Source organism: the organism of the source record quoted next, unplaced genomic scaffold, assembly GCF_019419815.1.
Source record: "Pyrus x bretschneideri cultivar Hongxiangsu unplaced genomic scaffold, Pyrus_bretschneideri_v1 Contig102, whole genome shotgun sequence".
Taxonomy (NCBI): Eukaryota; Viridiplantae; Streptophyta; class Magnoliopsida; order Rosales; family Rosaceae; genus Pyrus; species Pyrus x bretschneideri.
The window spans coordinates 140,755-164,639 of record NW_025999394.1 but is presented as its reverse complement, the minus strand read 5'-3'; the positions used below and the strand labels follow the sequence as shown (position 1 = coordinate 164,639).

Below are 23,885 nucleotides of genomic sequence, written 5' to 3'. Positions count from 1 at the left end.
GGGAGCGAATGTCAAGTTCTACCAAGTGAGAAGGTTTTGGCCATCTAAACACTTGTTGCATCCCCTACTGCCCCACTTAGCAACCTGCCAGGTGACCAAGCTTATTCACCTTTTGGCAAGAGGAATAAAGGTTTGTATCAAGACAATCAGGGGTGAATGTACCTTCACCTGTTATGACGATGGGGTTAAGCATCGTTTTTTCAAAGTGAAGGACTGGGTACTGAAGAAAAGGCTATCATAGAAAGGCATATGCATTACAAATGTTTCGACCTTCAACTGTTTGGCATCCTTTGTAACATAAACCATTTGGCAAATATTTGATGAAAAGGCAATTCAGACAACTTTGTCTAAGTCTTTTGCATTCTTAACACTAGAACACTTGGTCTAATTCTGACCTACCTCTATACTCTAACTTAGAGCTTCAGCATACGTACTTCAACACCAAGTGAAACTAAGTGGTATAACCAACATGGTTCACATATCTAAATAATGGATTCCTTCATGCATAGCAAAACATTCATAAATAACATGCATATCATGAACATCCCTCATGTTATAAGCATTACTCATGTCAATCAACATAAACTTCATACCTTTCAAAACATTCATACATAAGCCAACTGAGCTACGAAAGGGTGTCAACATACCTTTTTTTCTTTTCGGAATGTGCTACAATGTGCCTCGGCAACTCGCCATTCTTTCCACCAACCAGGGGATGGAAGACACTCATCTTTGTATCACCAACCAGGTGATGAAGAGTACAACTAGTACTCTAAGAAACAATTTTGAGTTTCGACAACTTGCCACTCTTCTTACCAGCCAGGTGATCAAGGAACTTACCTTCATATCACCAACCAGGTGGTGAAGAGCACAACCAATACTATAATAAACAATTTTGAGTTTCGGCAACTTGCCACTTTTCTTATCAACCAAGTTATGAACGAACTCACATTCGTATTACTAACCAGGTGATCAAGAGCACAACCAGTACTCTGATAAACAATGTTGAGTTTTAGCAACTTGCCATTCTTCTTACCAACTAGGTGATGAAGGAACTCACCTTCATATCACCAACCAGGTGATGGAAGATACAACTAGTACTTTAATAAACATTTTTGCCTCGGCAACTCACTACTCTTCTTACCAACCGGGTGATGAAAGAACTTACCTTCTTTCACCAGCAAAGGAAGAACAATACAACCTACATCTGTGGATTCTTAGTATTTATAAGCATTCAAAAATTTTCAAGCCTTACAACTCGGAAAAGGCATATACAAACTCAACAAAACCTTACACACACTTGCTCAAGAGTGTGCAAGCAAAATCGTATTGTATGGTTTCTCCGAACTTTCAACCACTACAACATGTAGATTACCTTCCACACTCTTGCTCAAGAGTGTGGAAGCAAAATCGTATCATATGGTTCAACAAACCTTTAACAACTACAACATGTAGATTGCCTTCCACACTATTGCTTAAAAGTGTGTGCAATGCCCCGCCCCACCAATTTTTTTTCGGAAATGCATTTAATGGTAGGCCAAAAAATGTCATTGTTACCCTTTAGGTTAACAACCATTCTAACATTTCTTTCTTTGATGATTTTCCACTAAAATTTAATTTCGTTTATTTTATGGCTACATTTTAACTTCTCATTAGACTACTTACGTACCCTTTGGAGGGATCAAGCCAATCGTAGTTCACAATTCACAACCGTAGATCAATGGCAATAAAATAAAATAACAATTCAATATAAATCACCTATATTATTTTCACTCGTACGTAAATTAAGACACCTGTCGTCGCAATGAGCCCACTAAGCTTCATGAATTGTCAACAACACTTTGAGATAAACGGCACGTTAGAAACTCTATTTAGTTGACTATAAGAAGTCAACCATCGATCAAGATTGAGGATAGGGTTCACAACCCTAGAAATCTAAACCGGAAGATCCGCTTATCAAATTTCTAATCTGTAACTTCCCAACGTCCACATTACGCTTCTAAACAAATAAACCGAGGAATCAATTTGGTTCATCTGTTCTCGACGATGCGTCGGGAAGATACATGCAACGTTACACAACCCGATAAGATTTTATGATTTTTTTTTTTGACCTAGCCTTCAAATTTGGCAACAAAGTGGAAAATGCAATCCATGTAGGACTTTGATATCTCCTTAGGAACCAGAAAACCACCTTCTTTTGTCAAGACAATCCATATAAAATTTTTGATATCTCCTTTGGAGATACTCTTACTTGAGGTCATAGATAGTAAAATGCTGGATGATATAGTGCATATAAATACATACGGTACTTGATAGTTTTCTTAATACAAATGTTTGTTTTATTCCAGTAAACTCTAATAGTCATAGTCTTATTGGGTAAGCAAAATTTGAATCTCTCTAGCATTCGGTAGATAACTCACATAAAGGATTTGCATTTACATATAAAAATAGGTTGATCTTACAACGCTCAAGAAAGCAAACATTTGTTGCTACATCTTCATGTCTCTCAAAAACACATATATCTATGAAGCTAGTCATTAATGCGTTTTGTTAAGACGAGTGGTCCATTCGTATTCGGAGCGCATGTGATCAACCTTTAGAAACAAAGACTCCAACTATCATGCATATTGATAAAACAAAAGGGAATGTTTTGTGAAAAAGGACAAGACTAAACTCATGTCTTCAAAGTTTTTATTTTTGAAGTTAAAAAATTGTATCGACATGCATCTTAACAAATTGTATCAACATGCATCGGCTTGATAACAAGCTAGTTAATCCACATTTATTGTAATTAGAGAGAGGCGTCGATCAGGGAAAGCATCTAAGAGTATGCTCTATTGGCCATATGAGAAAAGTGTTTTTTTTCGTTTCCTTTAGACAATCCATTCATTTCATGAGTTATTATTGGAGAAGTTCTAATGAGACTGTAGATCAAAGACTTGTGACCATCCAAAAAGGATTGTTGTAACCGTGGATGACCAACTCTAATGATATTGATTCATCCATGTGAAAAAACCAAAGCATGAATAGTGTAAAACATATAAGCATGAGCCGTAAAAGTGCTAACAAAGTGGTGGATAATTCACAAACCACTAGTAAAGTCATTTTGTTTGTACTTCACACCATCTACTATAAATAAGTGTGCCGAGCTCATTTGTAAACACACCAATTCTCATCATCTCCATGAGAAAGCCAAAAGTATGCCAAGGCTAGAGAGAAGAGAGAAAAAACGTGAGAGTTATCTTTATACTCCTATTATTTCAAATAATGAAAAAACCTACTACTGCTGTCCACAAGACGTAAGGACACTTGCTGAACCTCGTAAATATTATGCTTTATTTACTTTATACACCACTACACATATGTTATCCTTTTCACAACATTTAGGAAGTTAAAGCCTGTAAATTTAAATGCGCACGAGTAAAAGAGTGAAACATTTCACGACACTTGCTTGTGTGAGTGAAATCAAGAAACTGAAGAATAGCAGAAGCAACAGATGACAGAATAATCAGAATCAAAATAAAACTCTGGATATACAAGACAGTAACCATTTCATTGCGTAATTTTCGCATATATTTGCATCCTGGTTTTCTACATGTGTCCAATCCTCCACCATACTACTTGACCAAGCTGATGAACGTCAAAAATAAAAAGTACAAACGCAAATCTTGGCCAGACTGCCAGATTTACACATCGTCCAAAAATAAATTCAGTGCTTCCTCGCTGCCCTGAGATTGTACTCGTGCTTTATGAGATTTACCCTAAGCAGCATTGACTTAACATCCCGATCAAACTCATTCCCTGTCTGTAGCACCCGTTGAAAAGTTGCATTCCTTTGATCCGCATGCCGTGCATAGAGGATTTTGTTGTGCGAGTCAATTCTAGCCTGCAGTGTTGTCATGAATTGGGTCAATAAAGAACAAAAAACTAAATGTGAAAAACAACAGACCCTCAAGTTTCACTTCAAACCCACCACCCCAAACCCTACCACAAAAATTGATTCTGATTCATCGTGCATCATACCACAATTAACCGATTGGGTTCCAAACTTCATGCCCAAAATACTACACATGAAAAACAGACTCTGAAGTTCACTTCACTTCAACCCCACCCTCCAAACCCTACCACAAATGCTGATTCATTGTGCATAATACCTCAATTAACCTATTGGGTTCCAACTCCGCGCCTCCTAAGTGGTCAGGTGAAGGCCCACACTTAAGTGAACCAATATATATATGAGGTCCATTTGACAATTGGGCATGGAGTGAGTTACCAAGATTTTGTAACGTTACAAGCTAGGTAAATATCCCATATTAAGTAGATACAGCAGATATCATTGAAAAGCACACCTGGACTTGGTTGTCAGTGATCAAAGCTTCAAGTTCTTTCTCCAGCCCTGCAACATCAGTTTTGAACGCATTGGCCATCATGTTTAAATCTACCGACACAAAGGGGTGCGTATACTGGATGAGGGCCTTGTGGCGGATCTGGCCGTAGAGCGTCTCAAGGTGATCATGTAAATGGATGTCAAGCAGCAGATTTGCTTTGAGATTCCCAAGGTAATCCAGGCATGAAGCATAATGGCTGTAAAAGATGAGAAGATCAATGTTACTAAAACTGAATCCCTGAGCATCATCAGATAACAAGCATTCTACACTGCCAAGTGCCAACCGATAACAGCAATTGCACAAGCACCTTCAACTTTTCATATTCAATCCAAATGAGGAATTGGAAAACATTAACTCATTGCAACTGAAACTAAGAGTAAGCAATGTTTAATGCAATTGCAAAGTAATGTTTAATGTCACTTGATAAGATTGTTTAAAAAGAACAACTAATATTAAGAACCTCACATGATTGAAAACCTATAAATCTTTCAGACTATTTCTTAGTATAACTTGAACTTCCCCCACCATATCCATTGTGCATGTCGAAGCACCATTGCCAAAATTAACACACTGATAAAGCAAGTCAACAACTAAAAAGATCACATTACAATAGATTACCTTGTGTAAAAATCATTGATAAGCTCCCTGACTTCAGGTACCAACTCTAAAAAATTCCTGAAATTCAGGTTGTCTATAACTTTGTTCTGTCATATAAAATCATTTACTGAGAAAGAGTGTTGTACTTCTGAAAAAAAAAACCCAAAAGATCAAAGGGAGAGATAGTTGAAAGGAAAGAAAGAATATATGCCTTCAGTTCCATGCGGTCAAAAGTTGCAAGTGCACAAAGCCCACCATATGTTGCTACATCTTGAGGAGCAATCACTTCATTGTAGTGATTTCCCAATTCAGGCCCGGTTTCCAAGAACTGTAATGTCACAATGAATGAGAGTGATAAAAACATTAGATGTCTCACAAGAGCAACAGATAAAGAAAAGGCATAGACTACTACATTGACAAAACACTGCAGTTGATTGATTTTACAAGGTAATGGGGGTAATAACACTCTTCAAGTTGGATAGACACAAAATTTAGGGAACCGGGGACAATCTTAAAACTTAGAGACCAAAAAAAAAAAAAAACTAAATTAGCAATAATTAAAGACCAATTGTTTCCTTTGATTTTAAAGGCATAAGTTCAATATTATCCGAGTATCTGTCATATATTCTGCCCAACAAGAGCATATAGATTACAACTGAAATAAGATTACAAAATGACGACATAGTGCAATTAAAGCGAGTTGTAAACAAATAATTACACTATGAAGGTTCTCATAAGGCGTATTAAAAATGATCCAGAAAATCAGATAAAAAAAACGAAAGATGTCATTATATACTGAGCATGTACATGATAAAGTTCATTGTGTGAAGTGTGAACACCAAATGCCGAGCATCCAAACACTCCCTCACGGTCTGCACCTATATCTTTAAAGATACACACACAAACACAGACATATCAAGTCATCATTAACTCAATCACATCCTCTTAGTTTGCAGTTGAAACAAATTTAGTGCATGAAATCATTGACTGTTAAATCGTTAATTGACCTTCTGAACATCTGTAAATCATATTAGCATACCAAGCATAACATGCCTAACCAAATAAAGGAAAAACACATGGATCATAAACTTGCAAGTACTTTATGTCAACGCACAAAGCTACAAGATTTTATATCCATTCCAAAAATACAAAAATGACAATAAGATTAAAAAAAAAAAAGAAAAAAGAAACATCCACCAAACCTTACGAGCAGCAAGTTTGTACTTTTTAGATTCCAATTGAGCCAAGCCAGCAGCACAACGAAGTTTAGCAACAGTGACTGGGTCAAGGGCTTCTGGTATTTGTTCTGCTTTGGTAACATAGCTTGTGACATGAGTAAATTGACCCATCTCAATGCTGACCAAAGTTGAACTCATGCACATGTGAACAATATGCTTTGACGTAGTGCAATAATCACGAGTCCGAACATAATTTTTAAAAGCATCCCCAAGTTGACCATGAGCATAATAAAAATCTCCAAAATCATTGTAACCCATTCTTATGCTTTCTTTGATCAAATTTGTCTGCACAAAAGCATTTGAAGGAAGAATGAGAGATCATGGTATGAGATAATGGGAGCCAAAGAAGATTCAATCACATATATTGCACTTATTTCACCATTTATGAACATGAGCAAGGAAATATGCATAACAACCCTCACAGAGAGAAATCCCAAATGTAGGTTTTTTCCCACCATTAGAGATAGCAGAACCCTAATCATTGCATATGAGAACTGATTAGAGCCCAATAAGAAGTTACAAAAAAGAAGTTCTAAGAGGATAAACGGTTGAAAAACATGCAATATGTATAAGTTAAATGTGTCTGAAAAAATCTGTGATGCATTAACCAATGACAATGTTGCACTTGGAAACCTCCAATTTGAGCCCAAAGTTGATTATTACCCGACAGATTCACTAGGTTGACGAGAATAACGACCACTGTCCATTTCAATTAACTAATCATCAAAACCCCATATTCATTTACTTGTACAAAACTGTAGTCCACCATCTCCTTTACTTCTCCTATACCCAAAAAAAATGAAATCTATTCTTTCCCTTTAACATCTTTTCACTCATCCACCAAGGCATCCGAAAGCAAGTTAAAGTTGAGGGGTGAACAAGTTGTTTACTTACTACCCAACATTGCCTAAAATACAAACCAAAGGACCATGACTACCCTGTATCCTGAATACAACATCTCATCCATAACCACATTCCTTCGTCAGGTGTCAAATGTGATGCTGTACCTGATCGTTTAAATCAGATCTCTATTTTGGTACAGCGAGAGGGAGTTTGCTATGGTCAGTGTATACATATCATACTCCGAAAATGATATACTATGACAAACCATACAATAAAACACAGACTTATTACAATAAACACAGCAAATAGACTATAGGCACACCATATCAGTTATAACAACATGAACAAATGGAATTAGCTAGCTTTTCTATTTGGTGGATTTCTTTTCCGCTTGTTGTGATTCGTTCTATTGTTTTTCTAAAATTCTACCGGTTTCTTCTCAAAACAAAAAAATATCAAATACATAACAACATAAACAATTAAACACAAATTACAAGAAACCCAGCAGAAATCACCACAAAAACCCATAAACTATTTAATCACATAAATCCTAGAAATTCCAGAGTCATAAAACTACATACCCTGTAGGCATTGAGCTCGTTCTCGAGCTTCTCCTTCTTCTGCTCGGCCCTCCTATCCACCGCGTCGCACCAAGCCACGTCCATCCCATACTCGGGCCCCAATCGACCACCGATCTTCTGCACGACCTCTCTATGCAACTGGGTGTTCTCCCCCTTCTTGATTTCGTCGTAGGCCATGCGGAGAGCCTCCAACTCCATGGCCTGGTTGCTTTGGCTCCTCTCGGCGATGAAAAGGAGGCGTATGATCTTGGTACGGCCGCTGTACAGGCTCGCGTAGGCCTCGATATCGAGTTGCTCGCTGCTGATGATCGGTCGGCTGCGCTTCTCGTCGTCGCCATCGACGCCGTTGGCGTAGATCTCGTCGTCGATCATTGGTCCCGATGTCTCGTCATCGCTTTCCATTTGGGGAAAGTCTGAAACCCTAGGGCAGAAATTTGGGGGGAATTTTTGTCTACGTTGTACGGGTAGTGCTACAGTGCTGCTCCGCTCTCTCCCTCCCTCTTCACTCTTCCTCTTCGGTTTCTACTTCCTAGGAGAGCGAAACGAATCGTGGGCCGACCGGACTGTTCCTATTCCTGGACTTTTGGATTGGGCGGGCTTTTGTTTAAGGCTTTTGAACCCAGTTTGAATTAAGAAGCATACAAGCAAGGGAATCATAATTCATCCCAAAAAGTATATGCTGCTATACTTATCATATATTTGTATCATTATTTATATTATAATTTTAATAGATGTAAGGTCTACCAGTACATGCGCGTCCTATATTTATTAGAGATGATAGAAATATATGGAAGAGTAGCATTTTTGCCCTAAAAATCTCATCAATACCTGCATCTTAATTTTCAAAAATGTTATTCTTATCATATTTGTATCAGTTCTCTAATACAGATGAAACTCATATATGTTGATGTACTCTACTTTTATTAGAAAGATAATACAAATGTGTTATGAAAAATATGGTAAATGTAGTATTACTCATTAATTTTAGAGTAACCCTCAAGTATCGTGAAATTTCAACTTTCATACATAAAACCTTTTCGTTTTACTCGTTTTTTTTTTTATAATTTTTTTTTATAAGAGAGATTTAAAAAAAAAAAAATTTAGTAAAACTTTTATTATTTCAGTTTTTCATTTTTTATTGTGTCACTCTCCTACTCCTTCTCTATCTCCCCAACCTCTTACCCCAGAGTCATCGCTTCTCCTGTCACCACCAGCCACCTCCTATGTCACCACCAACCACCTCCCATGTCACCACCAGCGCGTCCCATGTCAGCAAGATGCGCTCAACCCCTTTATCGTGACATTATCTTGTAATTCCCTCCTTCGTAAGGCTATTACACTCTTTGTTTAACAAACAAAAAAGGAGAGTTTCGTGACCAATAAGTTTGATGGGCTTGGTCCAAATCTAGATTCTAGTTGTAATGTCATAGACGGCCCTCCTTTTCATGTGGGGGTTTAGGCCCACTTATTTTTAGCGTTTTTGTTGGGCTTCCTTCCATCACTTTGACAAAAAAAAAAATTACACTTTGTAAGCTAAAAAATAGAAAAATCTTAGAAAAAAAAATCTGCTAAAATTTATTATAAACCTTTAAAAAATAGAAAAATCTGCTAAAATTAAATTATTCAAGAAGAACAAGCGACTCCGGTACTCCATAATTTGGACGCATGTCACGTGACCGGACAATCATTGCATTTTGCTTTAAGCCGCGTGTCCCTGTTGAAAAAGGCGCGCAAAAGACGTGGGTTTGTTCCTTTGCCCCTTCTCCTCATTTCTTTACACATACACATTCTGCAGCACTCCCAATAACATCCAACATTGGATTCCAGAAATCTCTCTCTCTGCAACTTCTCTCTGAAATCGAACGGCAATGGCGAGTCCAACTCAGGACATGATCGACACGTACATGAGCATCACCGGCGCGTCTCACTCACTCGCGCTTCGAAAACTGGAGGTTCGATTCTCTCTCTCTCTCAATTTTCAGTGACTTGGCATATTGTTGAGTCGCTGTGCAAGCTTTCATTGCGTTCCTTGAATGTTTGTTTTGTAAGATTATTATTTGCTTTTGTTTTTAATTTTTTCAAAATTAGCAAAAACGGTGCCGCTTTTCTGCCTAGGGTTTCTTGAGCCATTCTCTTTAGTGCAAGATTGTGCAATTTCTTGACTTCTTGATGAAATGTAGGTAGTCATGCTTGTGTAGTTTCTTGAATTCTTGGTAAAATGTTGTGTCATGCATAAGTTCTTGAATTCGGGATCTAAGATTTGGTACTTCTTTCTGCAAATTAAAAGGTTTTAGTGTGCGATGTTAAGGTAGATGCACAAGTATTCGTCGATTACGAAGAATAGAGCCTTCGTGGATTGGATTCTTAACTGAATTTGCTCTCTGTCTGGCTGGCATTGCAGCATTCGATGAGCTACTCTAATTTTCGTCTTCTAGGATGACTCGTGCGTTGAGCGTGTAACAGTCTTCGTGTTTTATTTTTGAATATATGGTTTGAAAAATCTATTCCTCAGCACCATAAGCTTATCAGTTAGTCATACCTCAGGCCTTTTACATCAAGTGCTACCGCTAAGGCTTTGGTGGCCTTGGTTGTGAGGTTGGAAGCTGAGCCGAGGTGGGCTTAGTTCTTTAGGATTGGTTGAATGTGGATTATCTAGGGACACTGTGCTATCCTGCTCAAAAGTGGTATTTAAATGTTTTGCACCCGGTAATGTGAATTGTATTTTCTTTATGATGGACTTCTATGTTTTCTGAGTTGTCTGGTGCGTCTTGGCTGGTAAACAGGAATACGGAGGAAATCTCAGCGAAGCCGTGAATGCACATTTTGGGGGAGTATATAGAGACTTGTATTGCATCTTGAGTTCATCTTACTCCTCATTATCTTCGTGCTCAACTTAGTAGTACATTTTAACATTCTACACTAGTGTTTCTTCACTATTTGATAATTGTTTTACTTCTGTTCTTCCGGCTGCAGTACAAATATGGGGTCGGCTGCTAACCCCCAGTACAATTTCTCTCATATGGATGGCCAGAATCAGGTTGCACCACATGCTTACCCGCAATACAATAATATGAGTGCTCAGAATCAAGTTGCACCACAAGGACTTGGACCACTTCTCTCTGCTGCTAGGAGTTTCAGGCCCTCGTTACTCCTTGATCCTAATTACAGTAGAGGTCTCTTTAATCGAATTACTGGTCGTGCACCATTAAGTTCACAGCCAGGAGCGGTACCTGGGGTTCCTGTGGAGTTTAACAGAGGGAATGATCAGCCTCATCTCTCAGGACAGAGGCCTCCCATTCAGGACATGACCGGAAATCTACATGGAAATGATGTGGAGGAGGAAATGATTCGAGCTGCTATTGAGGCTTCAAAACAAGATGCTCAAAAGGCTTATCTTCTGAATATGCAAAGCAGGGCTCAAAATGTACGCTATTGCCAATTTAACTGAAGTTTTGTCATTCTTAAGTTATGACTCTTGTCAGATTTTTTCATGCAGGTGTCTCCTGTTAATGGGCTTCCAGATAATCAAATTCACCTAGATAACAATGATTTTGATCGTGCAGTTTCACTGTCCCTGAAGGTTCCTAATCTTGAATGCTTTGCTTTGTTTTGGGAGGTTGCTTCCATATCTTAGAGGGTATTGATCTATTTAAAATTGAATTGAGTTCAGACAGCAGAACGAGAGAAAGCGAAGCGTGAGCAACAAATGAAAGATAAGAACCAAGTACCAGGAACTTATAGTACATCAAGGGTATGGCCTCTACTTATGGTGTGTGTGTGTGTGTAATAGTGTGCACATACAGTGAGAAATTTAAGGAAGAAAAAGACTTTTGAATAAGAATTGTATAGGAATTTTCATTCAGACAATTTCACTACAGGTTATATGATCTGGGAAAGGAAATTGTAGGCTTTTGCACCATACACGTTAGAACCTTTTGCAGAAATTGTTTCAGATAAATTTTAGGCAGTTTTTCTGGCCAAAAATGTGTTTAGTATTCTTGCTGAACTTCTGAGTATTATACATTCTAAATCGTAAATAGAAATATCATTTTCTTCCCATTCTGAAGGAAAAGGTTTTGTTTCTTCTAAAATGGTTGTTCCTAATTTATAGTGGGAAACCTCAATGCACCACGATGGAGATGGAAATGTAGAAAGAAAACAAGCGAGTCAAGAGTTGAAGCATGATTCTGGGAACAATCTTCAGCAGGGTAACCTTGCCATTAGTTCTGAAGAGGTATCATTTTCTTGTTCTAAATGTTTTTGATTTAGCCCATTTAAAGAACAGGGACTGCTATACTAATGCAATTGTTTACATATCCTTGTAGTTAGGCGGCATTTCTTCCAAAGAGCTTGACGAAGCTATACTGCTTGAGAATGCACTTTTTGGTGAATCCTCATATGCACCTAATTTTACAAGTGGTCCAAGTAGAAATTTGGATCCTAATTTGCAGCCTGTTCATGGCCCTTCATCATCCGCTCTAACAACAAGACAATTGCTTAGAGAACAACAGGTTTTAAAATCCTTCTTGAAATCACTATCGTGAGTGTTGGTATTCCAGTTGTCCAACTCTTGACTGCTAGAAATATTGCTTGCAGGATTGTGAGTATCTCGCATCCCTCTTGGCTGATAAAGAAAAGGAAATGAATGGTGTTAATGAAGTTGGAACTTGTGACATAAAGGATGTCGGCTCTGACAACAAAAAGATTGATCCATTGGTATCTGTCAATATTGTTGAATTGTTTTATGCTATTGTTTACAATTGATTTTTGGATTCCACTTCTCTGCATAAAACTTGATATTGTGATGTTTTCCTACTTTTAAGTGTTGCAAGAGATACTAGGAAACAATTGTAATTCTTGATTGTCTAATTTGTTCCCGATGTCCTACATGTTGAAGAAGTTTATTGGTGTATCTCTATAAGAATGGTTCTTTGATATTCATGTGTTTTTAGTGCTTAAGTTCATGTAGTTCAGAACTCATGGTGGAATTATTGATCTGAAGAACCTCAGAGTTCGAATAAAGATAAATGTATAGTCAAAGACACAGGCCGCTGACTTCACGACTGCATATGATAACTAAAATGTGTAGTGCTGTCTGCATCTGCAGATATGAAGCTGTAAATTTTGTTGCACAGGCTTTGGTCACCGAGTATATGTATATGGATTTTGTTGTAAATTTTGTAGTGCTGTCTGCATCTGCAGATACGAGTATTCCTTTTTGTTGTTTGGTAGTTTTCAATGTGTTCCATGACTGTATCAAGGAAATAGAATTAGATTCCTGTGACTTCAATGACTGTCTTTGCACCCTCAATCTACACAGCTTTCCTCTTTCCCAATATTGTTTGGTAGTTTATCAGTCAATGAGGTTGAGGTTTATGATGGAATGATTACCATTTTGATTTTTCAATGGCATAATGTTATAATTCTTTTCCCTACAGTCTAATTGTCTCACTGATGGCAGGAACTCGAGAGGAGGCTTGCTGCGAAAAGGGCTTCGCTTCCTTGTGAACCAGCAATAGATGATCAGAATGCTGTGACTCTTCTTGTAAGGATGCCAAATGGAACTCGCCTTAGTCGCCGCTTTAACAAGTCTGACAAGCTTCAGGTACAATTTTAAAATCTTTATAAGTTAAAAAGAACGTCTCTTTGTCTCAACTGACCAAAAATCTTGTTCCATTTTAGGTTCTGTTCGACTTCATAGATGTTGGTAGAGAGGTTAAGCCTGGAACTTACAGAGTGGTAAACACTCCTCTTTTCTTTGGCTTTTTGTTTGTTTGTTTGTTTGTTTGTTTTTTTTTTTTTTTTTTTAACGAAATTGGATGAAATTCATAAAATAAAAAAGTAGAAAATAGTAGAACACTTTTAATTGGTTTTCAGATTGTGGCATTAGCAAACTGTTAAGGCATGGGCTGTTATATCCAGTTGCAGGATTCAATACAGAATCATGGGCTGTTAAAATGGAATATTTGACCCCGAATGTGGTAATTTAAGACGCAGACGATGCCGTAGACTCTAAATCACATGCGGTGTTTAATTTCAGTAGACATGACATGGTTGCCATACTGTCCAGCAAAAGTTTGGTTGTTTTTCGTCATCTAAATAGGACGATGCTGCACGTCTACTTTCTTGCAGACATGACATGATTGGCATTCTGGTTGAGGTTTTTTATTTCTGTGAACAGGTGAGGTCATATCCTCGGCGTGCTTTTACTGTTGGTGACAGCATACTATCGTTGAGTGAACTTGGCTTGACAAATAAACAAGAAGCTCTGTTTCTGGAATTGATTTAGAGTACAGCTCTTCCTTCGAAGTTTCGTCTCTGATCATACAACTTGACACAAGATGAAAGGTATGGTCTTTGTCTACGGTTGATTCATTTTACTAGGGAGCTAAAGGGACATGATCCGGGCCAGGTTTGGAACCTAGATCATGTCCTCGGAAGGTAGTGGACGTTGAACTGGTTGACCGTTAATGCTGTTAGTAATCCTGCTCATGGGAGGTAATGTCTCAAACAACCTGCCGTACCTCAAACCCTGTAAACCAAAGAAAAGCGACATGCATTCATCAGGATAATGCCGGTGTGTATATGATTTACCTTCTCCATGTTGCATGCCTTCTGAGTTTGTACGACATGTTCGATCTTGTAGCATGCTCTGTTGGTGGAACTTCGATTACCGACACGAGGATGTTTTTGTTGTAGAAAAATTGCATTTAAACTGCTTCTTTTCATTGGTATAGAATTCTCAATCCACAAATCTTGAGTGCATGGGAAAAAAAAATCATTAAATTTCAAAATTATCGACATAAAAATTGGAATAATTTGAAGTAAAATAAAAAAAAGGGGAAAGCCCTAAAGGTAGAGGCCTATGAAGTCGATTTGCTATGTTCTTGATTTTCTTGGGCAGGAGCTGGGGCAGTCCAGTACTGCTTGACCGCCAACAAAATCTTCTCTCTCACCTTTGGTCCGTTTTCATGGTCAACGATTCTGGCATCGTATTGCATTGCATCCAAGATGCTCTTGACTTTCACCAACACGTCCACGTCATCGCGGAAGATTATACTGCCCTCTGGCCTTAAAATCCTATCCATTTCTAAAAGAATATCTTCCGCTTCACATCTGCAACACAAATGAATCATGTTCAAGTTAGTAATTTTAAATGCTTTTGATGATTTTTTAGGGATGGATTGTTCGCGCGACTGATCCAATGAGACGCAATCAGTAGGTGTTGCATATTTGACGTATATTGGGATTAAAAGCATCAATGAGACGCAATCACTTCATGTATCAAAAGAGTTTATGCGCGTGAACGATTGATGCTGAAATAATAGTTGAAATCATATTAAAGTAGACTAACTCAATGTTCAAGAGTGCAAGGCTGAGGAAGTCACCTGTCCTTGTAGAGGGTAAAAACTGAATCAGAGTGAATGAAGTCATAGGTTCTTGGGTAAGTAGACATAGCTTCACACCTGCCAAGTAACAAGTCATTAGCAGCACTAACAAAGCAATGCATATGACAAAACGGTATTCCGTACCATATCTCTAATTGGAGACGTGGTTCATAACATGATTCGTAAATGCGGTTCAAATAGTTTTATCGTTATTGCATGGGGGAAAGAGCATACCAATTCTGATAAGTTCCAATCAATCCTCGTTCATAAATGGCTCCAAGGGTGTTAACCTCAGCCTCAACAGGGACAATGTTCATAACCCACACAGGGTCATGAACAAGTACAGCTGCAAAGCCGCCCAAGTAAGCGTTCATATCGAGCAGATTCCGGTACCTCCCGGGCTCTGCCAACTGATAATCCACGGTCTTGTAATATTCTACTCTTTTCTTCCATAGCTCTGTGTTTTCTCTGAAGCTCTCAGCGGTGATTCCTGTCAGCCTCCCACTGCTGATTCTTGGAGGGACTGTGTTTAGCCTCTCTGGCCATTTAGCCAATTGCCCTCCTGCAATTTCTTTTATGTTGTTCACTCCGGGAAGTGGGGTTAAACAATCCTCCATTTTCGTATACCTACCAAAAAAAAAGAGATGCAAGGATGTTGAGTAAAACTTAAACAAAAAAAGATTAAAAAAAGATTCGAGTAAAGAACAAAAAGGCAGCAACAAAATACGAGTGTATGGATGGTTCGACTTGGACAGTTTAACTACTCTACCTGCCTTTGCTATCAGGTTGGTTTTGGATCAATGCCAAAGTGTACATTCTTTAACAGCTGGAAAACTTGTCTTAACTATACCGGGAACACTAGTGTGATGGTATCTCAAACTAATAACGTATTGCTACGTGGAAAAATTAAATTGCGTTCTAGGTATGGAATATCGCCAGAGACATGTTCGGTGTAGGTAAGTTCTAGTACTATAGACACCAAATTTTAAGATATCATCTGACGTGTTAGTGTTTCATGCTAGGCCCATCCTCGACCTTATTTGTTCAAAGCAAATAAGAAATAGTCACATTTATTGGTAACCAAAATTTAGTATGGTAAGTTCATGTCTCTAGTATTATTGTTAGAGAAAATCTACGAAAATCTAAAAGAAAAATTATTTCAGAAATTGGAGAGACTAGATAATTTAAGAAAGGAAAAGCACATTACCAAGCAGTGTCAGGATCTTGAGCTTGGCAGAAGGATGGTTTCTTGAAGAGCTTTCTGGTGACCTTGCAGTGAACATGGTTGGTGGGTTTTTGCCAAATTGCAAGGTCACCCTTCTGCTTCAGTTTCTTCCAACATAAGCTTTTTGCTACATTCTCAATCGTTGTCTGCTCAGCTTTAAGATCTTCAGCTGTTCTTTCCCATCCTTTCCAGTGATTCTCCCAGTTTATTGGTGGCCCGGAAAGAATCCAGTACCCACCGGGGCGTAAAACTCGATCAACTTCGATCAAGTAAAGTCCATCTGCATGATCAAAATCCCAAGTTAAACATCTTCATCTTCAAGCATCATATATACTAGAGCAAAGAAAATGTTTTAACCTAAAGTTGATCAGGGTTTACAGTGAATTTACCATATTGGCCCCAGGGGATGAGGCATCGAGAGCAGTGAGCCATGTCAAAAGCTCTTGAGGGGTAAGGAAGTCTTTTGGAAGCAAGAATGCCAATCAATGCAGGAACTCCTCTTTCAAGAGCAAATTGAACTTGTGCTTCATGTGTGTCTCTTGGTGCAAATGACACTGTTAGAATGTCCCTGGACAAAAGGTAAGCTCCCCAACTTGCAACCTTAAAGGAAAATTATAAGAATATTCGTCACTCTAATTACACATGACAAATATCAGCATGAGAAAATCTTCATTTCAAGCGGTTACATATTCCATGGTTTTTGTCACTCTTACGTGACTGCACCACGAATATTGAATGTTAAAGAAATATGAACAGGTAACAGAACGAGCAATTGACTAGTCTAACTTATTTTTTCATAAAGGGAAGTGATTTTCACACAATTTTTTTGATCTCTTACGCACCGTTTACCTTTATTTAGTTATAGCAGTTGTATCAATATAAAAAGTAGTGTGTGAGAAGCTAAATCAGACATGTCAAAAGCACTTCCCTTTGAAAATAAACTTTCAATTAAATAAAAGTTATTGACAAAGAATTCTGTTGAACTGTTAGAGGGTGACTTGTACAAAATAATTAAGGAGATAGTTGGTAAAACTAAGGAAGGTTGGAAAGTCTATGAACAAATATTATGTAAACATGTCTACATTTAATTTGGCATTAAAAGCAGATTAAGTAACTACCATTATAAATAAGTACATTGCAAGATATATAGAATCGCTTTTTCCACAAGTCAATGCTAATTAATAGTAAAATAAACTTATCATGTTGACCGACATCTTTTATGCACTTTGCTTCAGTGCCAAGGGTGCATATATAAAAAAGATTTTCAAATTATTTTCATTCATGGTCTAATTTCTACTAGCCAATTATTTTCCAGAAATTTTAGCATTGGCTGAAATGGATTTTTTTATTTTTTTTATTTTTTTGAACAAACGATATAATTTGATGAGGAAAAAATGGGCTGAAATGGATATTTAACTTTATAACTTTTCACTACTTAATTAAGACAACATGGTTTTCAAAAACCATTTTCCAATTTGGTTTTTCCCAAAATAATGTAGAATAATCCTACCCACCACCCTGCCAACCCACATTTTTGCTAATTTCTTTCATAATATCATGCTAAACAAAAAATATATTTTTTGTTTAATTCTTAATTTTGATTTCTACAACTTACCTTTCTGGGTCCACAAAGACAACTGAACCTTATATGCCTCTATTTAGACAATGAGAATTAATATTCTTAAAATAGTTATAAAATAATAATAATAATAATGAAAATAAAAAATAAAAAACCGAGCTGCAACTTCCTTTTTTTTTTTTTTTTAGTATTAAGTTTCTGCCCATAAAAGGTTGAAATTTCTGTAGTTTTCCTTAGGATTTCTCTTTCCTTGAATTACTCAAGTTATCAAACACAAAAGGAAACAAATAAAATGAAAATTCCCTCATACCCTATCACCTTTAAGACGCTTGCTTTCTACTCAAACAATCCTCAATTAAAAAAAAAAAAAAAAAAAAAACAGACCAAAGTGTCACATATTGGCCGATTCGGCCATTCCGGCTGGCAGATCACAGTTCCGACAAAATTATGCAGCATAAACGTTTTCTTGTCAGATAATCAAAGCACATATCCAAAGAAAGAATGTGAAATACTCAACCCAAAATACAAATCATTATCGTTTCAATTGACAAAGAACCAACCTACCTGCTCCTAACAAACATATGCATTTACACATGAACATTGCGGCCATAGCCAAACTACCATTCACCAAACTCGTAACCATAACCATGATAGCTTTTCAAACCGAAATAATAAATGAATAAAAAAAAGTAAATAAAACTTGCTTACCCCGCAACCGGTATCGATGGCGGTCCGTATAGACCCCTCTCTGAGATTAATCAACTTTCCGATATCATCAATATACGCATCTGCACCGCGAGGAAACATGGTCCCGCCACCAGGGAACCTAAACCGATCCCCTTCGTAATGAACCCAGTTCTGCATCTTCTTCTCCACGGTCAACTCCTTGTGCGGCACGTTTGCATACCAAACCGATTCTCGGCTTTCCGGCCACCGAAACGGCACCTTGTAGCCGTGAGGCGCTGGAATCCGACACTTCAGGAGCTCCTCCTTGTCCGGGCAATGCCTCTCCCTGTACACCAACCTATCCCTGTCGAACTTGAGCGATCTCGTGACGTCCTCGCACGGGGTGTACTCGCTGTGCTTGGCGTCGCAGGCCGGCAGGTGAGCCACACGCGCAGCCACGGGAGGTAGGGGGAGGTCCTCGGCGCGGTGGTGGGCGTTGAAGTCGAGAGTGATCGTTGTGTTGGTGGTGATTGGAGGACATGAGGCGACGGCGGAGACAGGTGTGTTAATTACGGCGCGGCTGGTTGAGTGCTGCCAAATTCCGACGAGGTAGCAGATCGTGCAGAGGACTGCGGCTACCGTCATGAAATAAAGGTTGGCTCTTTTGGGTTTCAGTGAAAAGTACTGTAGTGGAGTTTGGATAGCCATTGTTTTAGAGAGAGAGAGAGGGAGAGAGAGAGAGAGAGAGAGGATAAGAGGGTGTGTGTGTCTATATATATACACAGGGAAAGAGGTTGATGATTTGAGTGAGAGGGTTTCAAGGTTGATATTATAAAAATTTTCTATACCCTTCCATTTGGAAGAGGCGAGTGAAATACACCCGTGTATGCCAGTAGAATCTATATAACCTTGTTAATGGTCGGCTGAAACTTAGCTGTTTGAATATGAAACTGTTGACGCAAGAGCTTGCGGGAATCTAAATTACCAACAAAAACGTGTATCTGCTTGTGTCTGTCTCTCTCGATCCCGACGCTACCACCACAACTTGGTATTGATTTGAAGAACATAGTTTGCCTCATGCACACGAGACGAGAGTGTAGGAATTTATTCAAAGAATGCGTGCAATGCGTGTGAATGTGTACTTACTATAGTAAATGCATAGTCAATATGGATTTCAAGGTAACAATGCATTTACCATAAGTCCATATTGACTTCGGATTCTGTGCACCTTTTATTACACCCATTTGTTTTCGGAATTTGCCTTTCTTGGCATGTCCACTGAAATTTCTTTCTGGTTTTTTTCACTATAGTTAATTCCTTATTAATAATTAGGATTTCCCATCAAAATACGAGGAATTTTAATAAACGCACTAAAGATTATTTCTGAAAAAAAATGACAAAAATTGGAAAACCAATTTGCTATTGAATTTGTATCATCACATTTTTTTAGTGTTATTGTATTTATTGTGTTTGTCTATTTATTTGATTATAGTTAAATGAATTTATTTATATTTGAATGCTCTTTCATATATGTAATTAATTATAGCCATTAAAAAACTACTATTGTGAGGTGGGTCAATCACTGTAGTTCATGCGATATCAAGTTAAAATAAGTGGTGAATGATTTTAGTGGTTAGCATCCTTTTTTTTCAACTCACTACGTACTTAGTTTAAACCCTCCATCTCTTTCCGTGTAAATTAGTATAACATATCTTTTATGCTCCAAAGAATTCCCATCAAATCATACAAAAATATAATTTCAAATCGAAATGACGTGAATTTAGATATAAATACAATAACAGTGGGTTCTTTCCTCCACACACAGTGGGTTCTTTCTTTTCATTGCAGAAAATGCTCGATCATCTCACTTCTCTCTCTAGAAACAAAGGAAAACCCTTGGGGGGCTAAAACCACAAAAACTAGAAGGCAAAAGCAAGGTTTCAAAAAGCACTATGCGCTAGTCAGGCCCCGCATAGAAGATTTTATAATTATAATTAATTTATTATGTAACATATAAATAGAATATATAGATTATAAAATGTTAACGCATATCGAAAACATGGGAAACAATTATATAATAAGTGTTCATCAAATTATCAACACGTATGTTACAATTTAATGAAAAATAAAATGCAAAAAGAAAATTATCTATTTTTTGTCTAAGTGAGAATTGTAATTTAGGCAGGTGCCTAAGTAAGTCTAGGCGGACGCCTCCTAGGCAGTTTTAGGCATTTATCTTAATTTTCAAAACACCTAGGAATTAATCAGGTAGCCTTGGAACGGCATAGGTAGCGATAGGCCAGTATTTTTAGAACAGTGGACAAAAACAATGGAAGAGCGGCAATAACAACAATGCGGCTATCAATGTCGCCCAAGCCATTGTCATAGCTCTTGATTGGAGCACCACTCCTAACATCTGCAAAATAGATGTCGTTTTCCTCAAATGGACTCTGTCTTCTTCCTCTCTCAAGAAAACCTTACCTCGTGTTTTATTAGAACTATTAGTTGTCTTTCTCTCTCTAGATTTAAGGATTCAGGAGTGGAATTAGGGTTTAGAAAATCCCTAATTTCAATTACTGCCTGATTTCTTTGTATTTGATTTCAATTTTCTGTTTTTGATCAGGGTTTTTTCTTCTATATTCGTATTCGATTGTTGACTCTCTGATTTTTGGGATACCAAACGGAAAAATCAAAATAATTTTACTATATAGAATTTCGAGAAAACCAAAATTTAGGTTCGATATCAGTATTCAACCTTCATTTGCGAACAATTTAGGTTCGGTATTCGGATCAACCACTTTGGTTCGGTACCGAACTGAACCAGCCCCAATTAACAATATATCAATCAAATTTATTCTAATTATAAGTGGGTCAATGAGACTTTTTGAGATACATTATAGCACCTTAATCAAACAAAATTTACTAATTCATGCCGTTACAGCTAGCATCATGCAGCTTTTTATTATTATTTTAAATCAGGTCAATCCCATTCATCACTCACATGTCTCATACGTTCATACTTTGCGTGACTTTGTGGATTCAGACGTTGCAACGTAGTGTCTGTTTCCTAGTTCTATTTTTTACATTTAGATTCGTACGTTGCGTTGTAGTGTTTGTTTCTAGTTTATCTTCTACAACTCTCATTTCTTGTGATGCATTTACATTTGGATTCAGACTCTAAAATGCAATGTCTATTTTTGTAATTTCCTATGGATTATCTTGAAGTTTCATAGAGATGCAAACATTGCCTTCCACCATTCCAAACATATTCATTACAAATTAAATAGTAAAAATGACCTAAAATTTGAAACATGAATTCCCAAGATTTGATCCACCGCTTAATTTTGTCCTCAAGCTCATTCGACGACATCTTCCAAACCTCATCGATACTCAGGTTTAACTTCTGTCACCTTAGCCTCGACAAGCTTTCTTCTAGAAATTCTTTCCGACATTTGATGTGCGACCAATCTTTCCCAAATCCCGCCGCCACCATCTGCTTCACGATCTCATGGAGGTCGTTGATGGTTCTAGAATGAATCTTGTCAATGACAATGTTGTAGTCGCTAATCGACTGAGCCATTGTGGTGCTACTCGCGTCACCAATGACCCCTTCTTCTTCATCAAAAAGAAAGATGGGAGGGAGAGTATGAGATAAGGAGGGGAGAGAGTGAGAAAGGAAGGGGGGAGAGACATGAGATCGAAGGCATGGAGAGAAGAGAGTATATAAGGACAAGAGTGGGAATGAGAGAAGGAAATCAATAAATTTAAGCAAGATAAGGGTAGAATAATTATTATCTAAGTACCCTAAACCCATGTGGGTTGTGAAATGCTTCATTGACCTATTTATAATTATTATAAATATTTCATTGATTATGTCCAAAAGGAAATTGTCATTGACATATGGCTATTTAGTAAATATTTGATTGACCTTTGACTAAACAATTTTTTGACTAAACAATTTTTTTACTACAACGACATATTTTTAGGTGGGTGATTTGGGTTAAGCCTCATAATGAGCTTGACATAATAATTAAGTATCGAACTCGCTATCTACGAGAATGAAACCTATGATCCTACATACGAGTGAAAAGGTAAATTATTAGATCAATGCACTAAATCAATTTCTAATTTAGAGTGCACAATTAGATTTTTGGAATGCCAATAACAGTTTATTTTACTATAGCATACATTGTCTCTTCAATGTAAGCAAATTTTTTTCGTCACATGGGCAATTATCATTGGGTAATTATAATTCTTAACATTTGTTTAATTGGCAATTGCTTAACTAAGAAACATTTATTTTTGTCTCATAGTATATATGAGGTAAATTACGTTCCTATATGTTTTCTAAAATTTTATTTCTCGGATAAGTAAAAATAGCTAATGATATTTTCTAAGTTTGATCACTTCCATAAGTTGTAGTGGTTTCTGTTTGTACATCCTGCTAAAACCACGTTAATTGTTGTAAGCTGATACCAGAAAAAAGTAAAAAGTTATAAGTAAACGGCACAATTACTTTCTCGTCTTGTATTTACTCGAAAATTCTGTCCTGAATGTTTGAATTGTGATTCTATTTCTCTCAAAAATAACAATTGTGATTTTATTTCCTCTCTAATACATCCACATATATGTTTAAATTGTGATTTAATCATTTTCTTTGTTAGGAATTTAGAAGATGATCACACTGGAAATAGAAGACTGAAAGCCATTAAAATTGGTCTTGAGTCTCTTCACGTGCAATTAGTTTTGAGTTAGATGCTCTATTTTAACATGATACCAAATCCAACTATCTATATGTTGAGTCTAATAGCCTCACATGCTCCCCATACTGTTTGCAATGGACTATGATAGGCACTAGATATGTAATACTCTGATTATGATATGCTCCCCAACCGAACAAACAGATCTGTTATTTGTAGTTGCGTTGCCTCCATTGCTAAAGAGTACTTAACGTGGCTTAACCGTGACTGTTCAAATAGAAAGAGAGAGAAGGAGAGAGAAAAAAAGAAAAGAGAGAATCATACTTCTATGTATATATAAACACAGTTATTGGCAGTTATAAAACAGTAGCAAATGGAATCATTTGGAGCAGTGTCAATACAAAATCCTTTACTATTTAAACTTATCTGCTAATAATAGGATTGAATATTTGAAGTTCCGGGCACCGTAGTTTGCTATTTAATTAAGCAACCCATAATTAATCAATTGATTTGAAATGACATGTTTTGTCGCAACCGATGGAATCGAAGAATATTGTAAAAGATAATTATATATCTAATTCAAAGTCATAACAAAGTTGAATGTTTGTGTAGAAAGGACCATGATCCTCCCTAATCTAAGGGTGAGGATTCTCATGATCAAGAAATATGAACCTTTGGAT

General features: G+C 37.3%; 3 protein-coding genes across 4 annotated transcripts; 1 reads left to right on the top strand and 2 right to left on the bottom strand.

Moving 5' to 3' along the window:
• Nucleotides 1–3,709: 3,709 nt before the first annotated feature.
• Nucleotides 3,710–8,174, bottom strand: LOC103941473 (COP9 signalosome complex subunit 1). The gene is made up of 6 exons (XM_009351668.2): nucleotides 7,648–8,174; nucleotides 6,188–6,508; nucleotides 5,197–5,313; nucleotides 5,007–5,092; nucleotides 4,350–4,584; nucleotides 3,710–3,886 (listed from the first exon to the last, which is right to left on the bottom strand). Exons 1-6 carry the CDS (start codon nucleotides 8,047–8,049, stop codon nucleotides 3,710–3,712), a joined length of 1,338 nt encoding a protein of 445 aa, XP_009349943.1. The 5' UTR covers nucleotides 8,050–8,174.
• A 1,217-nt stretch (nucleotides 8,175–9,391) lies between these two features.
• LOC103941472 (plant UBX domain-containing protein 9) lies at nucleotides 9,392–14,375 on the top strand. 2 transcript variants are annotated; one of them, XM_009351666.3, is made up of 11 exons: nucleotides 9,392–9,599; nucleotides 10,431–10,492; nucleotides 10,621–11,071; nucleotides 11,144–11,227; nucleotides 11,318–11,398; nucleotides 11,759–11,881; nucleotides 11,973–12,158; nucleotides 12,244–12,363; nucleotides 13,109–13,252; nucleotides 13,330–13,386; nucleotides 13,829–14,375. In XM_009351666.3, exons 1-11 carry the CDS (start codon nucleotides 9,516–9,518, stop codon nucleotides 13,934–13,936), a joined length of 1,500 nt encoding a protein of 499 aa, XP_009349941.1. In that variant the 5' UTR covers nucleotides 9,392–9,515; the 3' UTR covers nucleotides 13,937–14,375. The 2 variants fall into 2 exon arrangements, with proteins under 2 accessions (XP_009349941.1, XP_009349942.1); XM_009351667.3 differs by lacking the exon at nucleotides 10,431–10,492 and having other exon boundaries at nucleotides 9,448–9,599.
• LOC103941474 (probable methyltransferase PMT15) lies at nucleotides 14,352–19,573 on the bottom strand. The gene is made up of 6 exons (XM_009351669.3): nucleotides 18,548–19,573; nucleotides 16,650–16,860; nucleotides 16,243–16,540; nucleotides 15,270–15,662; nucleotides 15,036–15,113; nucleotides 14,352–14,763 (listed from the first exon to the last, which is right to left on the bottom strand). Exons 1-6 carry the CDS (start codon nucleotides 19,211–19,213, stop codon nucleotides 14,511–14,513), a joined length of 1,899 nt encoding a protein of 632 aa, XP_009349944.1. The 5' UTR covers nucleotides 19,214–19,573; the 3' UTR covers nucleotides 14,352–14,510.
• Between the last annotated feature and the right edge of the window lie 4,312 nt (nucleotides 19,574–23,885).

Bases quoted from the DNA above. Each gene is read 5' to 3' on its own strand.
- LOC103941472 (XM_009351666.3), top strand. From the start codon at position 9,516: ATGGCGAGTCCAACTCAGGACATGATCGACACGTACATGAGCATCACC. The intron at 12,364-13,108 runs GTATCTGTCAAT...CACTGATGGCAG, and splicing joins ACAAAAAGATTGATCCATTG to GAACTCGAGAGGAGGCTTGC. The intron at 13,253-13,329 runs GTACAATTTTAA...GTTCCATTTTAG, and splicing joins ACAAGTCTGACAAGCTTCAG to GTTCTGTTCGACTTCATAGA.
- LOC103941474 (XM_009351669.3), bottom strand. From the start codon at position 19,213: ATGGCTATCCAAACTCCACTACAGTACTTTTCACTGAAACCCAAAAGA. The intron at 16,861-18,547 runs GTAAGCAAGTTT...TTTTCCTTTAAG, and splicing joins CCATCGATACCGGTTGCGGG to GTTGCAAGTTGGGGAGCTTA. The intron at 14,764-15,035 runs GTGACTTCCTCA...TTTGTGTTGCAG, and splicing joins TTTACCCTCTACAAGGACAG to ATGTGAAGCGGAAGATATTC.
- LOC103941473 (XM_009351668.2), bottom strand. From the start codon at position 8,049: ATGGAAAGCGATGACGAGACATCGGGACCAATGATCGACGACGAGATC. The intron at 6,509-7,647 runs GTATGTAGTTTT...GCTTTTGTGCAG, and splicing joins ACGAGCTCAATGCCTACAGG to ACAAATTTGATCAAAGAAAG. The intron at 4,585-5,006 runs GTAATCTATTGT...CATCTTTTACAG, and splicing joins ATCAATGATTTTTACACAAG to CCATTATGCTTCATGCCTGG.